Here is an 18,679-nt window from a genome sequence, read left to right as displayed (position 1 = left end):
GATCACTGTTTGTCCTGGTGCATTTTTCTTCCTGGGTTAGTATACTGTGCTGTGCTGTTAATACATTTGACAGTAAACATGCAGCAATCTTTTAGTCACTTTTTATTCCAATGAAATATCTGCCTAAACAAGTGTACAGTGCACCCTGTTATCAAGTAACACACCCAAAGAAGGTAAGAATAAATAGGATACTTTTAATATACAATACAATCTCAGTACACTGTGGAAAACGCTGACAGCCAGTTGGTAAGGATATGAACACAGACATCCAGATGAAACCATGTTAACGCAGGAAAAATGTGCTTAAACAGTGCAAATCAAATGCTTGGAGAGCTCCAGCCACAATGGGAGTGGGCAACCACCAGACGATAAATCAAGAGGTGACCGCAAAAGCACTTGGTGTGAAAAAACGGAAGGAAAGACCAAACTTTTAGCCAGCAAATACAGGATTGACTAGAACAGGCGACATTTGCATATAAAAAGCAAGACACCGACACTCTAGCACTGTGGACTCTTTCAGGAATGTGGAGGATTAAGTTTCCTTCTAGGCTTGAGAGCTGCCCCAGTGTTTGCAATCCTGAATGAAGTTTAAAAACACCGCTTACCCTCTGTGTTAAAACCTCACAGCTATTACCTTGAAGCTTTGGCAGCACCACACACACATAAACACACCATCAGCAGCACCTAGAAAAGCAGCCGAGTCTCATTTATAATCAGACAAAATATACAAGTGTCCCGCATCTTATCTGCTGGTGAGCAAGCCGAATGCAGAAAGGAGAAAAAAAAAAAAAAACCAGGCAAAGGTAACACAAAATGTGTGACAGTTTATCTTGGGATATCTCAGCTCAGAGCAAGCCAGATTCATATCACAGTCGGACACCAGCAGGACAGGGCAGCTGTGATTTATTATAATTTCTTCTGGTGTCTATAACAAGATCCTGTGGTAGATTTGTTTTTTTTAACAACAAATTAACTTAAAAAAAAAAAACATGTAAACTTTGTTACAGTGTACACTTCCATATTATAAATAACTGGGATCTCAAAGGCAAGCGGTCCTAAACACCAGCAGCAACAGGATGCTCCGATTTACAGATTCACTGTAAACCACAAACACAACAAAAAAAATACTAATTCTAAGACCTGCCCATTCCCACAGAGAATGAATGTGCCATTATCACAGTGAGATATCCCAACATAAAAAGCTCCGATGACATGCACCAACCCTGAATATCTTTTATACAGTACACAAAATGTAACATGTAAGACTTAAAAAGGTAGATTTTGCCATAAATACCTGATATACATAATCCCACTTTAGTTCCCTATTAAGGCAAATATGCTTTAAGTTTGGGGAGTGCATAAAGCGTCAGTGTTTCTCGTAACTGCGTGGGTGCAGTTGCATATATACCTACTATATGCAACTCGCCTGTCTTTGTCAAACATGCAGTTTTCAATGTATAACGCAAGCTAAGGATTTAGCTCAAATAAACCCTCATCGTGTAGGTAATTATTATAACCATTACCAGAATAGTTATTTCAATACATAAATCTATCAAAAACAACTCCAACCAGATGTTTTCTGGTTATCAATGACAGTACTGGGCGTTCTTTTCAAAATATAATGCTCATACCTCTTTAAACTTCACCTTAGCATCAATACAAAAAGCCTAAAAGACAGCTCTACTCAGAGACAGACAATACTCACTGTACATATCAACAACCAGGATACTCTAAGTTCTTAAATAGTCGTTATTTCTACAGCGGTATATCTTCTAAGTTACACTCGACAACATTGATGTTACATAGGATTACTACATAGATTATGTCGTCTGGCTAGTTTCTGACAGCTATACAAAGGGTACTTTTCAACACAGAATAGTCCTTTGGGAATCACAAAAGATATTTGGTTGGTTTCTACGACGACTGTTACAAACTGAAGGGCATTACTAGCTCACAAACGCCATTGAGTAGCCAGGATGAGTTTATCCTACAGTACATGATAAAATCAGAGTTGGTCTTTCGACATGCAGCTAACTGCTTACCTGCGTCGTCAAAAATCGGTTGTTACCATTAACCTCACACTCGAGCATTGTGGGTAATTAAATAACTTCGGACTAAGGATAATAACATGTTTACACACGGAAATACTCTGCATACCACTCTCAAAGTATATGAGTTTAAAAGCCTAAATATTTTCTTTGTTCTTGGTTGTTTGTCTCTTGAGCTAATCATATAGTAGAACTATTTCTGGAGTGACTTAAGTTGGATGGAGCACTAAGACTTTGAAAATTATTACACCCTCCAAGTACTCAAATTTCTATCAATATGCCATATTTTTTTTATTCATCCTAGGTACTGTGCACTACTATGCTGAGACATTTATTCAGCATTCATCTGAGAACTAGTTAATAAACCATAAAAGAGAGGAGCGTCAGTGTGCAAGGTTGCATGGCAAAAGATCTATGATTCAGTGCCCTCGAAAGTAGAGTAACCCATACATATGTGCACGTAAACATAGTAACTACTATGATGGGCTTTGGGGTATTTTTATCAATTCTGTACAAGAGTCATTATTAACATGGGCAAGTTTAACTTAAGAGCACATTTCTTGGCCGAGTAGTGACACCATGTGCAAGCTTTTGCTACTGCTACGTTACGGGAAGTTTATACATGACAAACGACTCCAAAGTGCTGCTACAAGGAAAGCACTAGATCTGAATGATCCTGGTCTGGCACTGTGTAAACATTGCCTTCAACTCGTTCTCTTGGACCTCGTTGACAGCTTCTGGCTCGGGGCTTTTCTGTACCTTTGCAACTGCAAAATTGATGCCCTGAGTGAATCCCGCCTGGGTCATGCTGGCCACCTGGACCATGGAACTCTTGATCTTGGCAAAGGGGGACACCACTCGGCTGCCGTTGCTGTCGGCAGGCGAAGGGCCGAGGCTGCCCTCCACCTGTGAGCAAGCGCTTTTCTGAGAGCCTCCTGAGACTGCAGAGCTAGGCTTCTGGATAGTGAGGAGGCTGGAACTGGAGGTAGAGGATTGGACGTCTAGCTGGGATGGCCTGGGGAGCTGAGGCTCCTCCTGCTCCATCTGCTCTGAGCTTGGCTGCTTGTTTGAGTCTGCTGGGTTCTTTTTATGCACAGGCACTGCAGGGTTGTGGAGTGGAGGTATGGCAGCTTGTGGCAGCTCTCCGAACACCTCAACAGGTTTGGTCTGTGCATCCTGGATGAACTGGTGGCAGTAGGCATCGATGGGAGTACCAAAGTCAATGAGAATGGCTTCTTCAGCCACTGAGGCAGCCCCGGGAGACTTGTCATCACTAATGTGAGTTGAGCTTTCTTGCTTCCCGTCACAGCCCGTGACCCGGATAACAGAGGGTATATTTAGCTCTGCGCTACCGATGGACTGGGAGCGGCTGCCCAGTCTGGGATTTGATGCTACGATGCCGCAGCTGGGCAGCACATAGTCCACATTTTCTAAGGACCCAGAGCACGGGTGCTCCGGGTCTGAATTATAAGAATCTGAATCTGAAGAGTGTCCATAGTTTTCATTACCAATGTCTTTTAGGGCTCCCGTGCCAGCGACGTTATCTGATGTCTCCAAGCTGCTGTCCGACTTCCACAGGTTGACATGCATAGTTGGCTTTAGAAAATTGACTTTTACATCAGGCTTAGAGAAGCTGCCCAGCTTACCGAGGGGCTTGAAGGGGCCGATGTTCACATTTGTCTTGGTCTGTTTCACTTTCTGATTTAGAGTGGAGAATTTATTGAGGATAAAACTTTTGCCTTGTGCAAGGCCGGAGCTCCCTTGAACTTGGTCAGCAGGTTTGTTCTGGATCCCCATGATATCCTCGTGAGGTTTACTCTGCCGCCTGGAAAACACACGCAACTTAAGTCACAGCTCTAGCTGCTGTCTAAAAGTTGGCAATGCAGTCTGAATGTTTAACTTCGTTACACTGAAATCATATCAAAGAGAGACCGAGACGAATGCTAATCAGCATAATTTGTACTTACCTCTCCAGCTTCTTTTCAACCACAAGCAGGTCATTCCCTGTAGCCTGCTTAGTTATGCGAAGCATCTCAGCTATGCACTGCAATGTATCTGTGAAATGTCACAGTGTTAAGTCTTAAGCAATATCTGCACAGTTTAAAGTGTAAAACTAACTTTTTCTCATTTTATTTAAAGAATTCAAATAGTCACACACTACCTTTCCCATCATCCTCGGGATTTCGCGTTGCAGCTCGCAGCGTGTGAAAGTATCCGCTAGTTTCCTCGTTCTTGAAGTGCAGCCGCATACAGCAGAACTTTGGCTTCCCGAACAGAGTAGGCTCAGGACCTGCAATGCGAAGTGCAACTTCTAATATCCGTTTGTAGTGATTTGCTTCCGTTTCATGAATCATAATGAGCGCAGATATTTCTAAAAGGTTACGGAAGAAACTGTTAAGCACACTTTCGAGAAGTGTTGAATGACTCACTGAGTCTACAAGAGCTCTCACTTCTCCTTGGAGTTTAACTTCTTACCAATTTCGATCTTTTCCAAACCCTCTAAAATGAGGCGTTGGTACTGGTTGACTTTATCTGCTTCTTCATCATAGCTACAAGGAAATAAATGTACATATAAGTCAAATATAAGAGTTGGGGGTTTTTTCTTTCGCAAATTTAAGGTTCAACTTACAAGGCAATATAGTATGCTTTATCAGACAGGAGCAGCAGCACATCTTCATCTTTGTTGGTTGCATCAATGAGGCTGGTGGGAGATAAGAGAACAGTGGGATTAAAAGAGCACGGAAAAGCCTCGATGGAACTATAGTTCAGCTATATCCTGATTATATAAAGCCATTAAGCATCAACGCACAGTCAGAACAGCATTTCGCTCACCTCATGTCACAGTTTATGAGGGCCCAGCCTCCGTGAAACTTCTCATCGTCTAGTAACAGCAGCTGCATGTAGGTCTGCAGGAGGAGGCTGACCTGCTCCTGGGCCCCTCTTTGGCTCTCCTTTTCTTTTTCTTCATGCTCCTTCTCTTTACTGAAGATTGAGTAAAGGTCCTCCGTCACTGGCAGGCCCATCATCAGGTCTGCAGACAGAAGCAAAAGGAGTTTTAACAAATGCAAATTAAGGATTGATTTCAAGACACTATAGGTAGAAACCAATATGAGTAGTTTTTTGTTTTCAAATACCAATCACTGCTTGTCTGTAAGCATCCCTAAAACGGTTCAGATAGTAGCGATTGGCTGAGTTCACCCCGTCCTTCATGACACCGGCCAGTTTCCTTTCTCCCGTCCTGGTGAAATCCCCCTAAAATAGGACAAAAAGTGTTACCTTTAACTCGTCGCACTGCTTTTTTTATTTAATTATTTGACGACCTGAGTGCAGTGCTAAAAGGTTATGTCCATATTTGTGACATCCCTTTTTGTTTAAATATGGCTTACCTAACACTTGTGTATTTGCACATTCACAGTTATTGCCCAATATGACAATATGTGAGAAGTACTGTTTCTGTTTTTAACACTTTTTTCTCTCTGTCAAGTCTTCTAAAGAACATTTAGAATACTAGATGCTTCCCTGTGTGTCATTTGGTTCTGAAAAGGTGCTGTTCAGTAAGTTTACAGTAGGAAAACATTACACTGTACTCAGATTTGGGTAGCACTTCTAAGTAGGATTATCCCAGACCTCATACAATTAAGATACCTTGAGAGCTGCTGTGCCAGCGTACTGTCTGCTGATGGTGTCACCGTTGTTTGCCCACATGACCTGATAAATCCTGTAACACTTGAGAGGCAGAGGCTGCTCTGGAGGCATCACACCCAATTTCTTCAGCTGCAGGAAGAAAAGCACACATAAAATGCAATCCTTGATATTTATAATGGTTATGACCTTTTTTTTTTTTTAATAATCAGGATTTCTAAAATATAAGTTATCATAAACAAAAAAAATCCAGAAAATCACACCTGTTGTTCCATCACTACCCGGGCAATAGCAGCTTGGACCACATTGGTCCTGTCAAGACAGTCCATACAGTTTACTCTGAAGATGCCCTCCTGCTTGCAGATTACTCCTGCTTGGTCCACCCTGGCAGAGGGACACACAACCAGAATCAAGACACATTCACAGAAATCGCATTTTGACACCAAACCTATCATGCTATAGTGCTCAGGTGGCATGACACTTACCAGGCCCACTTCATGTCAGTGATGATGTCAGAAATGGCATCTGTCAGTATCTGCACATTCTCAAACTTCATGCCGCGGCTGAGAAACAGGATACAAGAACCATACAGGGGAAGTGAATGTACTGTGGTCATATATAGATTGTGAAATTCGTGTAAAAGACGCTTGTGTAAAAAGGGTCTGTCTCACCAGTGCTCGTGAAAGTCGAATGAAACATAAGTGAGGTTAGAGTTGTTGTACAGGAGGACTTGTTTCAGATATGCATCACCAATTATCTTCTCCCGCCCACTTTGATCCACCAAGTTAACGATGACCTAAAGAAGACACCAAAAAGTGCTGTCACTGGATTTTTAAGATTTTTGGGTTCAGTGAAGAGTGAAAAAATAAATATTAACTTTATCACATGAAGAAAAAAAACAAACTGGGAAACAGGCTTAAGTCTTTAAAAAAAAAAAGCCAACAGCTGAGCTCATCACAAGCTTAAATAAAAGTACTGCTACACTACTGTAAACACTATCTGAAATAATCCAAGCTACTGACAAGCAATGTCACTGATCATTAGCAGGATGTTCTGTTTTAGTTACAACAGGAAGCGGGTTATGCAAGCACTATGTATAGCTGCAGACACCACAACCCAAAGTAAATAACAGAAAATGCATTTAATAAATAGCCTAAGCGGATATACGAGTATGCACTCTGGTGAGGAACACTCACCTGCTTCTTGTACAGTTTAAGTTGTTCTTCAAAGTGAGCAGCAAAGTAGGTCATAGTCTCCTTCTCTCCTGAAATGTCAGGTGAAAATATGCATTAAAAACTTTTTTATTATTATTGATTCTGGTGAAAGAGTTATTTATGTTGTTTCCAATGCAAAACAAGGAGGCAGTCACAGTTAAAATAATTTACTGATTACAATCTATAATTTATGCAAGAAATAAAAAATAATAATAATCAGAGCAAGGGCAGAGAAGGTAGGCTACAATTTTTAAGCTACCAAAAAATTTCATGAGAAATTGCTACTGGAAAGATTTCTACACAAAGAGTGTCAGAAACCATCAGTTTAGGTCTAAATACAAGATAGAGCTCTACTGACCTTTTTCTATCCGTGGCCGGGGGTTGTAGCGATACCCTGCCTGACTCCAAAAGACAGGCACAGAGCCACGAGTCTGCACAAAGGACAGAGTGTGGCTGTGCACGTGAATCAACTGCTCCGTCTCCACATAGTTAGCTACATGGCCGTCTGTATCCACTCCTCTGCGTTTGTACCGCATCCCTTTGAGGGAGAATAATGCATGTGTATTTATATCCTGGATCATGCTTCACTTGCAGACAATAAATCAGCTAGCTACCAGAATGTGCCTTAATTACTTGTTGCAGCCCATGCAACTGGACTGAATCAGAGCATGACTCCCCTAAGGCAAACTCTACCTGCGCGGTGGCGGCTACGTCTGGAGATCAGGGCCACAGTGAAACGAGGATGGATGTCATCAACACAAGTGATCTCCTTTGGTGGGGTGTCAGGGCTGCTCCGCTCTTCATCAGAGGTCTCATTGTAGTTTACCACCAGTTCCTCCACCTGCACAAAGCCCTGGATGATTGGTATCACCCAGAAGTCAACCTCTGGGACCTGGAACGTTCAACAGACATTAAAAAAAGAAAAATAGCCAGACAGATTAAAATTTAGTTTGAGGCCAGGTTGATAAGAAAGTACTTTGCATCCCGCCTTTGAGTATTTTCATGCTGCTTTTGATAACGCCCTGGCATTTATCAGTACATACAAATGCCACATTTAAACAGCATGACCAACTACACTCTTTTAAGCTGACTATTTTACAGAAAATACAATGACTCTGTAAGCAGTTTTCAGGAGAACACGGTGTTTTCATTTAATTCTAATTACTCAGGCCTGAAAATAGAAAAGCAGCACTAAGCAGACGCTCTCTGTATTTCCCAGTAGATGGGTGGGGCGGGTGTTCAATACCTGAAGGTCAATAAGTTCTTGGATCATGTGTTTATTCCAGAAGAAACGGTCATCCACCTTTAACACAGAGTAAAAACACAGTCAGCCACAATAAGGAGTTTGTGTAGTAGACATAAGCAGAATAAAATAACTTCAATAACTCCAAACCTGCTTCCACAGAGGCATGTCAGACTTATCAGAGTCTCCTTGACGCTGGACACTGTTTGTCAGGTCGTAGGTCATGCTGTAGTAGAAGGAGTCTGAGTCCATGAATATCTTGTACAGCTCATCCAGCAGCCGCCTCTCCAGGCGTTCCTTCTCTTTGTTTTCCTTGACCTGGAAAGCAGGGGAATACTGGATTGGGCAGGTGGAAAGAAAAAGTAAGTCAACAAAAGAAGGAAATCCTAGAAGAACTTCAAAGCCGTCACTAGTTTGAAAGAGAGGAAAGGTAGGGGATCAGTTTCAATATGATAATCCATGCTTGTGTGTAAAACAAAACAATACCTTTTTCTTGATGGGCACAGCAACATTAGATTTGATCTGACTTAAAGTTTTCATCAGCTTGGACTCATCTGGAGACTGGGCCAGCTTCTCTGGTTTGTCGATGCCAAAGTGATGCTTCTTGCAAAGCTGGAAAAAAAAGAAAAGAGGATGGTCTATCAAATTTCTGCAGCTTTACAAATCGAAACATGATAGTGATATTTAGACCATCAAACACGTTCAATGGGACGAGGACAGAGTTGGAAAAAAAAGTGAATTTGGTATCAAATGTCAGATATTAGATAACCTCTACAAAAACAGCCAAATAGGACACTAGAGTAAACTATAGTAGCAATACTACTACAGGGCTGCTGTAAACAAGCCAACATCTACACTGATGCACACACCAGGATTTCTATGCACAAAGGGAGACACGTGTTCATTCTGCGCTATAAGGGACAAGTGGACAAGATTTAAAAGCCATTGTGCTAACAATCCACCGCCATTATTACTCACTTGGAAATATTCTGTCTCACCATCCACGAAGCTCCCCTGAAAAACTCAAATCTCAGCAATCAACATTCTTTGCGGTCTGCTGCGGTTATTTTATGTCTGCATGTATTTTTTTTTTTAAACTAGACATGTGCGGGCAAAAACAAAACTTATCTAAACAACTTCTACACCTCAGTCCATTCTCAGAGCTGAATCATACACTGACTCATAGTGTATTCTTGGATACATTAATACCAATTTAGGATTTTAACTGTTAGAAGTACTGCCCAGGGAACTGAAAGCATGATTAAAACAGAAGTTAAAGAGCAGAATAAACAGCGCATGTGTGCACACCTCCAGCTCGAGCTCCTGAGGCTCTTCGTCAGACAAGGGGATGACGGCGATCTTGGTGATCTTGTAGACTTTGTGGTTTCCCGGTAAGTGGCCGACCAGCGCTTTCTGACGGATTAACACAAGGCCGAGAGGAAGATCTGTCAAGAGGAGGGGAGAAGAAAAAAAAAAAAAGGTGGGGGAGTTGCATCACGGGTGCAAAATTCCTCACATTCTGAAAATGTGTGAAGAAAGCAGCTGCACATCGGTCATTAACGGCAACACAAGAAATCTCTTAAATAATATCGCTTATACTAGAATGTATAAAAACAACAAAAGCACTCTGCATCATACAAATCGGGGCTTGTCATCAATTGAATCATCAGTATTGATTCACTCCTCTTGATTACTACACAGATTTCAAAGCTCTTTCACACATTTCTTTTCACACCTTTACTGGTGAACAAGAAACATCCTGAGCACCGGATGATTTGGCGGCTCAAAAGTCCAAGCACACACAGATGGAAAGCACTGGCAAGAATGCGCCTGCTCTGCGAAGTGTTCAAAGGTCTTCCGTGCTCCACGTACCTGTGTGAAGCTGTATCTTTCCAATGACACCTTCCACCAAACCCAAACACACTGGGTTCCAAGCTAACAGCAGGTCTGTGGCTGAAAGAAAAATACAGAGATGAAACACGACAACAATGCTGTAATACATGCTCTGCAGCATATAAGAAGCCATAAGTAACATTTTTCTGCAGACACAGTTTGTCTGTTTTTTTTAGTCACAGTTTTGCATATGAGTTAATCAAACAAAAGTACAGTAGTCATGACAAAACGACAGTCATAGTTGGCTGGTGCTCTGTTACATGCAGGAACTTGTTTTTTGTTTTTTTAATTAATACTTAGAACACTCTCAAGCCTAGATGATGTGAACGCTGTGTAAAGGTGGTGACAACTCACAGGCAGTAGATTTTCTGTCTCAAACTTGTAAGGTCTCTCACTGTTTGTTCGTGCATATCTATATAAAATGACAGCTATACACTTGCAGGAAAGTCTGCCTGCTTTCATTTTATTGAATAAAATGTGATATGATGCATGAAAAGACAAGCTTTGCCTATTTATTTATTTTTTATTTCCGAACACCAGGTCAAGTATAAGGTCAGCCCAGCAAATAAAACGCAATGTTCTGCATTGGTGAGAGATTACACATCACAGTGGAGGAAATTGGAAAAATGTGAAGGGCGTGGCTAAGGGTGGAGAACATGAACTGTAAGCTGCCCTAAACAATGAGTCTTCCTGTTCCACAAGGCAGACAATTTAATGTGCGGGGGAACCGGCTGGGAGGGTCCCCACAAGAAAGGTCTAGAAAACGGCAAAATTTAAAAACAAAAAAAAAAGTAAAAAAACCAAACAAACAAAAAACCAGTTAAAAAAAGTAACAACAACAGCTTCACATAGAAAGTACAATCAGTGAAATACTTAACTATGTGCGAGAGAGTGGAGTGGAAACGCAGTGAGGAGCGGAAACCCTTTTTCCAATTAAATAATGAAACAGTGGTGCAACTAAAAACCTGTTCAGGATGGCTGCACAACCATACTACTTCAACTGCCACAGGGGACAACCTGCACAGCTCTTGTGCTGACTCTCATAAAACTTTTTCTTTCCCTTCTGCTGGGAAAATGTTAATACCACAGGCCTTGGTATTCATTTAACATCAAAGCATGTCCAATCATTAGTCACAGCTGAGCCAGTGTTTCAGTACTCGCTTATGTGACTCAACAGCCAGAACCTGGCAATAACACTCAATATGCTAGCTTTAAATTTTGGTCTGTATGCACTTTTATATCGGAATTATATTATAATTTAGCTCTCATTAATCAATCACTTTTCCGGTTTTTTCACCTTCTCGTTGTCTTGTTTTATATCAGATTTGTCTTTAAAAAAAAAAAGAGCTGAAGAGTGAGATGCACCTTCCAGTGTGTAGCATAAAGAGCAAAGTCAGAAGTTTGAAGTCTGTTAGGGGTGTTGGCACTATCGAAATGAAAGCAAAGAAGCGATCATTTCAAAGCTTGGGATCAATGCTTGAACCATTAAAAATACCGTTTAGCAAGCATTTGTTGTGTTTAACGGAGGCAGGTAAATTAGCTTCGATCTAATAATCATCAAAGGGTTTATCACAGAGATGAATACGCGTCAGACACGAGAGATTAAGGTTGCTGATGTGTTTGAGGTGCACTGGGACAAAACCCAATGAGCACAGTGATGCTGTCAGCTTAAAACAAGCCAGCAAAAACGACGCTTCGTCTTGACTTTAGTGGTAAGTCCAAATGTTAGTGGCACTGTAATGTAATGTTAAATGGCCGGCTGCAGCAGTGAAAAGCGACATCCACATCCAGTACCTACGTACCAGGTCTGACGGTCATCGTCCCGTCTTTTCGGCTGCACCACAGAGCACGGTCCCCGCTCTGAAGAATGTAGTCGTCTTTAGCTTGAAACAACTCCATTTTTGTCTCTTCAGGTTACACAAAAACAAACAACTAGCTGGTCCGACAGCCCGGTCCTGGTCCTTCACGTCTCGACGATTAACCGTCGATAGCCTCGGTTAGCTCGTTTCCCACTGGCTCGCGTGCTACTAGAGCTAGCTACCTAGCGAGCTAGCGGGTGCAGCAGCTGGATGCGTGTCGGATTTGTTTATTCCACTTCTGCGCATATTGATACTCAAACTCGCTCTGTACCGGAGTAGCATCCCTTCCCACGGTCATGCTGGACAGAGTGAAGGCGGCTACACATCAGTGAGTGAGAAACAGCCCCGAGGTGAAGCAGCGGTGAGCCGTTCAAGACGTAATAGGCTGTTTCCTGGTCTAAACAATGACACGTGACATCCGTCATCACCGGTGTGTGCAGGTACTGATCATAATTCCCCCCCCCCCCCCCCCCCCCCCTACTGTTTGCCATATGATTACTGTAATTGTTAACTAATCTTATATTTACACTTTAAAGGACTAAGAAGCAATAAAAATGTTACCAACACATTTCCCAGGTGTTATTATTTAACCAGCCACCCTATAAGGGCACAATACCACAGCTAAACCAGTACTGGGCTTAAATCTGAATGATAAATGCTTTCAAAATTAGGCGGTTATCTGCTTGAATAACCACCAGAGAAATATAATATAATCGTTAAACTCATGTTAGAGGTTAAGCTCATTCATCAGTGAAGGGCTCATTTTAACTGTCCACACCCATCCAGGAAAAAGAGGGCAGAAATGTTCCCAGTCATGATTCACTGTGAGCCTTAGGGAACAGGGAGGGAGCAGATGACCTCACACTGTGTGATAACTGTTAATCTCACCATGGAAAAGTCTTTAGCAGGAAATAAGGCAGACTTAAGACAGCTGCCTACTAGGCACGGGACACGTTTGCATTGGAAATGGAGGATACACATACTTGTGTTTATTAAAATCAGGCTTGATTTGGTAGCTGGCCAAGTGGACATATACGTATACATATATACATATATACAATTCAATTACCTGGTAATTTTCTTGTCCTTGAGTAAACGATTAACATAAAAACATAAAATAAAAAGGCTCACACTTTGAGAATCTTTGGGAACCCAAGCATCAGTCAAAATTCATGTCAAAGTCATTTTATTTTCAGCCATACCAACGTGAATTTCTTTCATCAAAGCTACTAATAAACCGTGATCAACATTAAGCCACGATCTATAATTTCTGGTTAAGAGTGTTAGGCAGATGGCTTACAGTCTTGTTAGAGTAATAAATTACTACACAAACAGTGTGATCATAAAACTGACAGACTATAGTGTTTTGGGGGGTATTTTATCGCTGTTGGCATCTTTAAGGCTTTTAGGGCCATTTGTGTGTGTGTGTGTGCGTTAGTGTTATTACAGATTGTGGCTTTGGTAGTTATACAAGGACATTCTGACAATCTCTTAACTGCATCTCCTATTTAGCACCAAGTGCTGATTGTCTCACATCTCAAGTAAGATACAAATCTCACCCTCCATTTATTATTACACATTCATTAATGTACCAAAATACTTCATATAATGATATAAATACTAATATCATGATTTGAAATAACGAGAAAACCAATTCACATACAAACACTCAAACACATCAATCAAAACTCCTTTAACTGATATACTTAAAACGAAGTGCTGCTGATTTTCAGCATGATACAATTCAATGATGGCAAAGTGCAAAGACAGCAGAATCAGTAATGCACCAAAAAGCAGCTTCTAATAAACATATTCACTGTGTTCTGTGACAAAGCAGCTCCAACATGGCCATGTGGCGATAAACGGGGAGAAATGCTTTCCTTGTTGACTCAGTTTAGCAGAGTTCTGCTTTAAAGCCCCGACGTTTGCACTTGTGTACAAACACGTGTACCAACTGGATTGTGAAAAGCTTCGTATGATATTCGATCAGACAAAAGGCAATTACACATGACATTTCTTAAGAAAATACTTATGCTTCTCTTCCATTTATTGAAAAAAGGCCTCTTATTTAACCCTTGCCTGGTATTTGTTGTCAACCAATAATCATGACGGCCGTCTTATTATAAAGACATCGGCACAACATAGAAGGCAACAACATTGGCTTGAAAAAACATGATTGCACTGAGCTACCATCAATTATGTGCTGAATGGCTGGACATACCAACACTGTTAATCAATGCATGCAACTTCCACAAATGCTGTAGGTAGAGGAGGAGGAGAGTTAGTCAGAGCAGACTTATCCACTATCAAATATACAGCAGGTAATCCCTCTTGACTCTTTTTATGAAGTGTGCAGTCATTGCGATGTCTCCTTTGTCATCTCAATGTTCTCCTTCATGCTGGGCTCTCCTTTCTGTCCCTCCATCACAGTCTCCTCCAGTTGCTCTAGTTCTTCCAGTATGGTCTGGACGCGACGGACTCCGTCTCGTCTCGCTTGCCGTACGTCTGAACGGCCCTCCGGGTCGACAGAGTCCAGCGCTAAGAGCTCTTTGGTGAGCAGCTCCTCCAGTAACAAGTATTTCTTATCATTCTTCTTCCCATCAAAGCACTTCACCTCCTGCTCCAGTTTAGCGACTCTTTCCACTATCTGCTGTACCTTAGCTAATCCTGGGTGGATGGGACCCTGAGCAGCTTGTCCAGCCTCTACTTTTCCAGGTGGGACCTCTGGAGGAAAAGATTTCGTGTCCTGGGGCTCTGGTTTTGGAGGTATTTGAACTGTGATGTCTGAACTGTGGTGTTGTGGTTGTTCAGGTTGCTGAGGCTGTGGAGACGTTTGAGGTGGTGCCTGCTGAAACTGCTGTGGCTGCTGGAACTGTTGAGGTTGCTGAGGTGGAGGCTGCTGGAAGTGTTGAGGCTGCTGAGGTGGAGGCTGCTGGAAGTGTTGAGGTTGCTGAGGCTTTTGGACGTCGGCTTCTGTGTGCATCGGCTGGGGGAGCTGCGTGTTCTCGGGTTTCTGCTGCATGCTTTGTTGTTCCTGCTCCATTTTCTGTGGCGGCTCTCTCGTGAGGATATGCTGCTGAACCTTAGAAGTCAAAAACAATTTATTGGAATCTGTCAAAATCTAGGCCACAGCATGCTAACAGGGAAATCAAAGCTTTATATATATCTGAAGAAAACAAAAAACAACAACACGCCAAGTGAATACACAGAAAAAGTAAAATTACCTGTGGCCTTTCTCCCATCACTTGTGATATAACAGGTGACTGGCTTCTGATGTGAGGAGGGAGATGAATGGAGGCAGTATCGCGGTGCTGAGGAAACAGAGTTGGCGAAGCCTGTTCCCGGGGGGGCTGCATTGCAGCAGAGTAGCCGGGCCATTCATCTGTCTGAAGACGATGGAAGGGCTGCTGATGTTCTGGGTAAGGGATGCGCTGAGAGTAAACTGAGGGATTTAATTGAACCTGTGTCTGTCCCCCTCCACCTTCATGAATCACTGGTATAGGGATATAACCAGACTGGAGACCGGTGCTGCTGGGACGTGAAGGTTGGTGATGCGTAACAGTATAAGCCTTAAAAATAAATGACCAAATTAAAACAGTCAAAATTCAGTAGTTGTTTGAAAATTGGAACATTTCTGCCTACTGTAAACATTATACTCCATCTGGTGGCACATTTAAACTCAATTCCCACCTCTGGTGTCTGTGAGACAGGCGAGCTGGTCTTTCCAGGCTCAGAGGAGGAGCTGTCTGACGGGCCATGTAAAGGCGATCTAGGCCTGCAGTGGAGAACCGGCGTTGGGGAAGGTGTCCGCCCGTCTGTCCGGATGTTCTGTGCAATGCTCGGCTGGATGTAGGAATAACACGGGTGCTGCTGCTGCCTCAGTTCTGCGCCTTCATGAAAGACTGGGATGGGAACATAACCTGGGCGAAGAATGGGATGCTTCATCTCCCTCACAAAGGTCTTCTGTGTCTCCTGAGGACTTAGTTCTGGCTGTATGTTGGGTCCATTTGCTGACACTTCTCGAACCTGAAACATAGCAATATAGCAATCTATATAACCTTATACTCAGATGAATTACAGTTGCTATTGTAGTTTATTGCAAATTTTAGGCATTGGTTGATTACAAAATGTGCTTTAATATATTTTTACCCAACTTATTCTTGCTCATGGGTGTGTAACAGAAGCAACATTACTTTTATATATGTTAAATATTCAGCTATAAGCTCGTCCACTTAAAGAGTTACATTTAAGTCCACGTACAACAGGACATTTTACGATGTCCCACTAAATGTTTTTTTCAAACTATTAAGGAATTTTAAAAAGGAAAGTGTTTTCCGTCCTGAGGTAACTGCAGAGGTTACAGTTTAAAATGTCACAATTTCGCAGAGGGATGCCAAAAGTATCACCTCATTGAATCTTTGATATGTGAACCCACAGGCTCTGGTGTGTTTCCCGTCAGACAGCTTGCTGTTTCCGTGATGAATATTATTGTTGATTGTTTCACAATCAGAGTAACATAACCTGGATGAATGTCCTGACTTATCCAACAACAACAGTTAGCACATCCTTGGATCTAATAATATCAGCCAAACATTAGGATTTTTACAGAGAGAGGAAATGTGGTTTGCTTTGATTGAAAAAAAAAGAGTAAATATACGAGTTCTTTCCACATAGCACAGTAAATTCTTTCTTGAGCAACATTTATTCATCAAATCATATACAATCCCAGGATACATTTGTATGCATACAAAAGTAAAATGTAATTAAAAGAAGGGGCTGGGTACTACAGTGTGACTAGTAAATCGATGCTTTAAATGTCCATTTTCTACTGCAGAAAGGCGCTTGTTTTCTATTAGTATTACTTTAGAATAGACACCTGCAGGTGACAGCTATGGATGGGTACAAGCAACAGGTCTGCCAGTTCAGCACTCAGTTAATGGCATAACTGAAAAGTGACAAAAGTTGTACCAGCTGCCCAAAACACACCCAAAGTAAACACCTACAAAGCAAACACTGCATTTATCTGTAAATCAGTGGCATTCTTCCAGTAGGACTAAAGTAATGAAATAGCCGTGAACGACCCTTTGCCCTCTGCCACTATGGGACACTCCATGCTGCCAGCACCATTGCACCAATTTTATCCCCCAACAGCTGTGTCTTTCTAGCAGATTCCTCTGGACGCTAACTTTGGACAACAGCGTCTCTCTCTCTGAGACGAAAGATTACCAGCTGGCAGGCTGTGAAGCTCACTTCAGCCCACGGGTTTTCTCTGCAGACCTGTGCGCTTTCACAACACGGTTTTTAATACAGCTGAATGCGATACGCGGGGGGCAGCCAGCGCCCGGCTACAGCCGTACACAACCGAAGCAAGTGGACCAGCCTCGATCCTTGTAAGGGAAAAAGTTTAATATGAGCAGGACGTCGCAGCAGTGTTTTCCACCGTGAAAGAAACACATTAAAATACCGGGGAGCTCATCATGGGTAGCCTTTTGCATGCTGCAGAGTGAGTCATCGAGTAATAATAGTGTTAGATCATGACTCGGGAACATATCAGAGTTGATCACCCGTTATAATGGGCTTATGAGCTGTCCGTGAGGGGGAGGCAACGGTGCCAAACAGGGCCTACGGTCAACAAGACTAATATATAACAGTGATGTAGCGCAAAGGCTTCTGCCGCTTTAACAACGCAACAAACCAAAACATGCACCACAACCGACGCACGTCGACAGAAAAAAAATAGCGGCGAAACTGCCGTTAGCCGTTACCGTTAACTAACCAACTTTATCCCGCCGCTCTTTTACCTTTTTCGTGTCGTGTCTCGGGTCATTCCAGGTTGTGGTGCGGTTGTTGTGGTCCACGAAGAAGGGCCATCCAGTCTGAGGGTCAATTTTTACTTCCCAACCGAGGGGGAGAGGGTCGTTGTCATTACTCGCCATGGTCAGCATCGGTGACTGTGTCTTCATGCCGTTCATATTGCTGGCTGTCGAGTACTGAGACATTTTATACGGGCGACGGACGCTTTAAAGATTCCTTCAAGTGACGTGGAAAAGTGGGCTGGAAGTTTCTCGAAATAGCAGGGTTAATGTTGGGGGCGGACAGCGCTGGATACAGTGGCATGGGTTCCCAGATTTTTTATGTCGCAGGCAGACCCCCCTCACATAGGCACAGAGTAAACCCTCGGTATTTATTTTTTTTTGCCCACCCCACCAGGCAACCTTTTTTTTCATCTTTGCTGTAGCTAAATCACAGTGTCCTGTCTGGGCAGAGAAGAAATCACCCTTATGTGTACAGTGGGCACTGTGGACCTTCCTCAGTTTCCCTTGCCCCTGGACCATTTTCCAAGACAAGGGAATCCCAAAGTGTTTGCTTAAAAAGATGTTCTCCAAATAGATGTACTCAGACTCCCACGTGATAAATGCTGTCCAAGGGAACTCAGTCTGGGTTTGCATTGATTTGGTGCACAATTATGTAACTGGTGGTGTGATAAGTGTGGGCACAGTGACACGTCTAATGACTGATCTTTCTTAATCAAAGGACTACTCCAATTGTGCCCTGTACTACAAGGAAAACACCAGTGCAGCAAACCTTTGATTTCGTGGGATTAACAGTGTCACAAAGGTTCGACACATGGATTTTTAAAGGTGTTTGATATTTTGGACATTGCAGGCAACGCCATCTAATATTTGCATTTTGACACTCCAGAAAATACACACGTGATTGACAGTAATAAAATATGTGTATTAAGTAGCTTATGGGAGCAATTCGTTTTAATTGGATATC

At 42.4% G+C, this 18,679-nt stretch overlaps 2 protein-coding genes across 5 annotated transcripts; both read right to left on the bottom strand.

Moving 5' to 3' along the window:
• Positions 1-85: 85 nt before the first annotated feature.
• Positions 86-12,308, bottom strand: inpp5f (inositol polyphosphate-5-phosphatase F). 4 transcript variants are annotated; one of them, XM_085297453.1, is made up of 21 exons: positions 11,843-12,308; positions 10,020-10,100; positions 9,456-9,592; positions 9,126-9,161; positions 8,634-8,759; positions 8,298-8,483; positions 8,151-8,207; positions 7,598-7,796; positions 7,263-7,442; positions 6,887-6,954; positions 6,362-6,486; positions 6,176-6,253; positions 5,954-6,074; positions 5,694-5,822; positions 5,183-5,300; positions 4,881-5,079; positions 4,678-4,749; positions 4,524-4,597; positions 4,210-4,338; positions 4,016-4,103; positions 86-3,873 (listed from the first exon to the last, which is right to left on the bottom strand). In XM_085297453.1, exons 1-21 carry the CDS (start codon positions 11,937-11,939, stop codon positions 2,709-2,711), a joined length of 3,465 nt encoding a protein of 1,154 aa, XP_085153579.1. In that variant the 5' UTR covers positions 11,940-12,308; the 3' UTR covers positions 86-2,708. The 4 variants fall into 4 exon arrangements, with proteins under 4 accessions (XP_085153579.1, XP_085153580.1, XP_085153582.1 ...); XM_085297454.1 differs by having other exon boundaries at positions 8,298-8,465; XM_085297456.1 differs by lacking the exon at positions 9,126-9,161.
• A 760-nt stretch (positions 12,309-13,068) lies between these two features.
• On the bottom strand, positions 13,069-17,962 carry bag3 (BCL2 associated athanogene 3). Its single transcript, XM_085297450.1, has 4 exons — positions 17,701-17,962; positions 15,590-15,925; positions 15,124-15,468; positions 13,069-14,981 (listed from the first exon to the last, which is right to left on the bottom strand). The coding sequence occupies exons 1-4, from the start codon at positions 17,896-17,898 to the stop codon at positions 14,256-14,258; spliced, it is 1,605 nt and encodes a 534-aa protein (XP_085153576.1). The 5' UTR covers positions 17,899-17,962; the 3' UTR covers positions 13,069-14,255.
• Between the last annotated feature and the right edge of the window lie 717 nt (positions 17,963-18,679).

The sequence above is a fragment of the Mchenga conophoros genome, linkage group LG13 (genome assembly GCF_057382185.1).
Source record: "Mchenga conophoros isolate Kocher_MC1m ecotype Shallow Benthic linkage group LG13, M_conophoros_male_GT1.1, whole genome shotgun sequence".
NCBI lineage: Eukaryota > Metazoa > Chordata > Actinopteri > Cichliformes > Cichlidae > Mchenga > Mchenga conophoros.
Note: the sequence above shows the minus strand (reverse complement) of the source record. Positions and strands in the feature narration are given on the sequence as shown.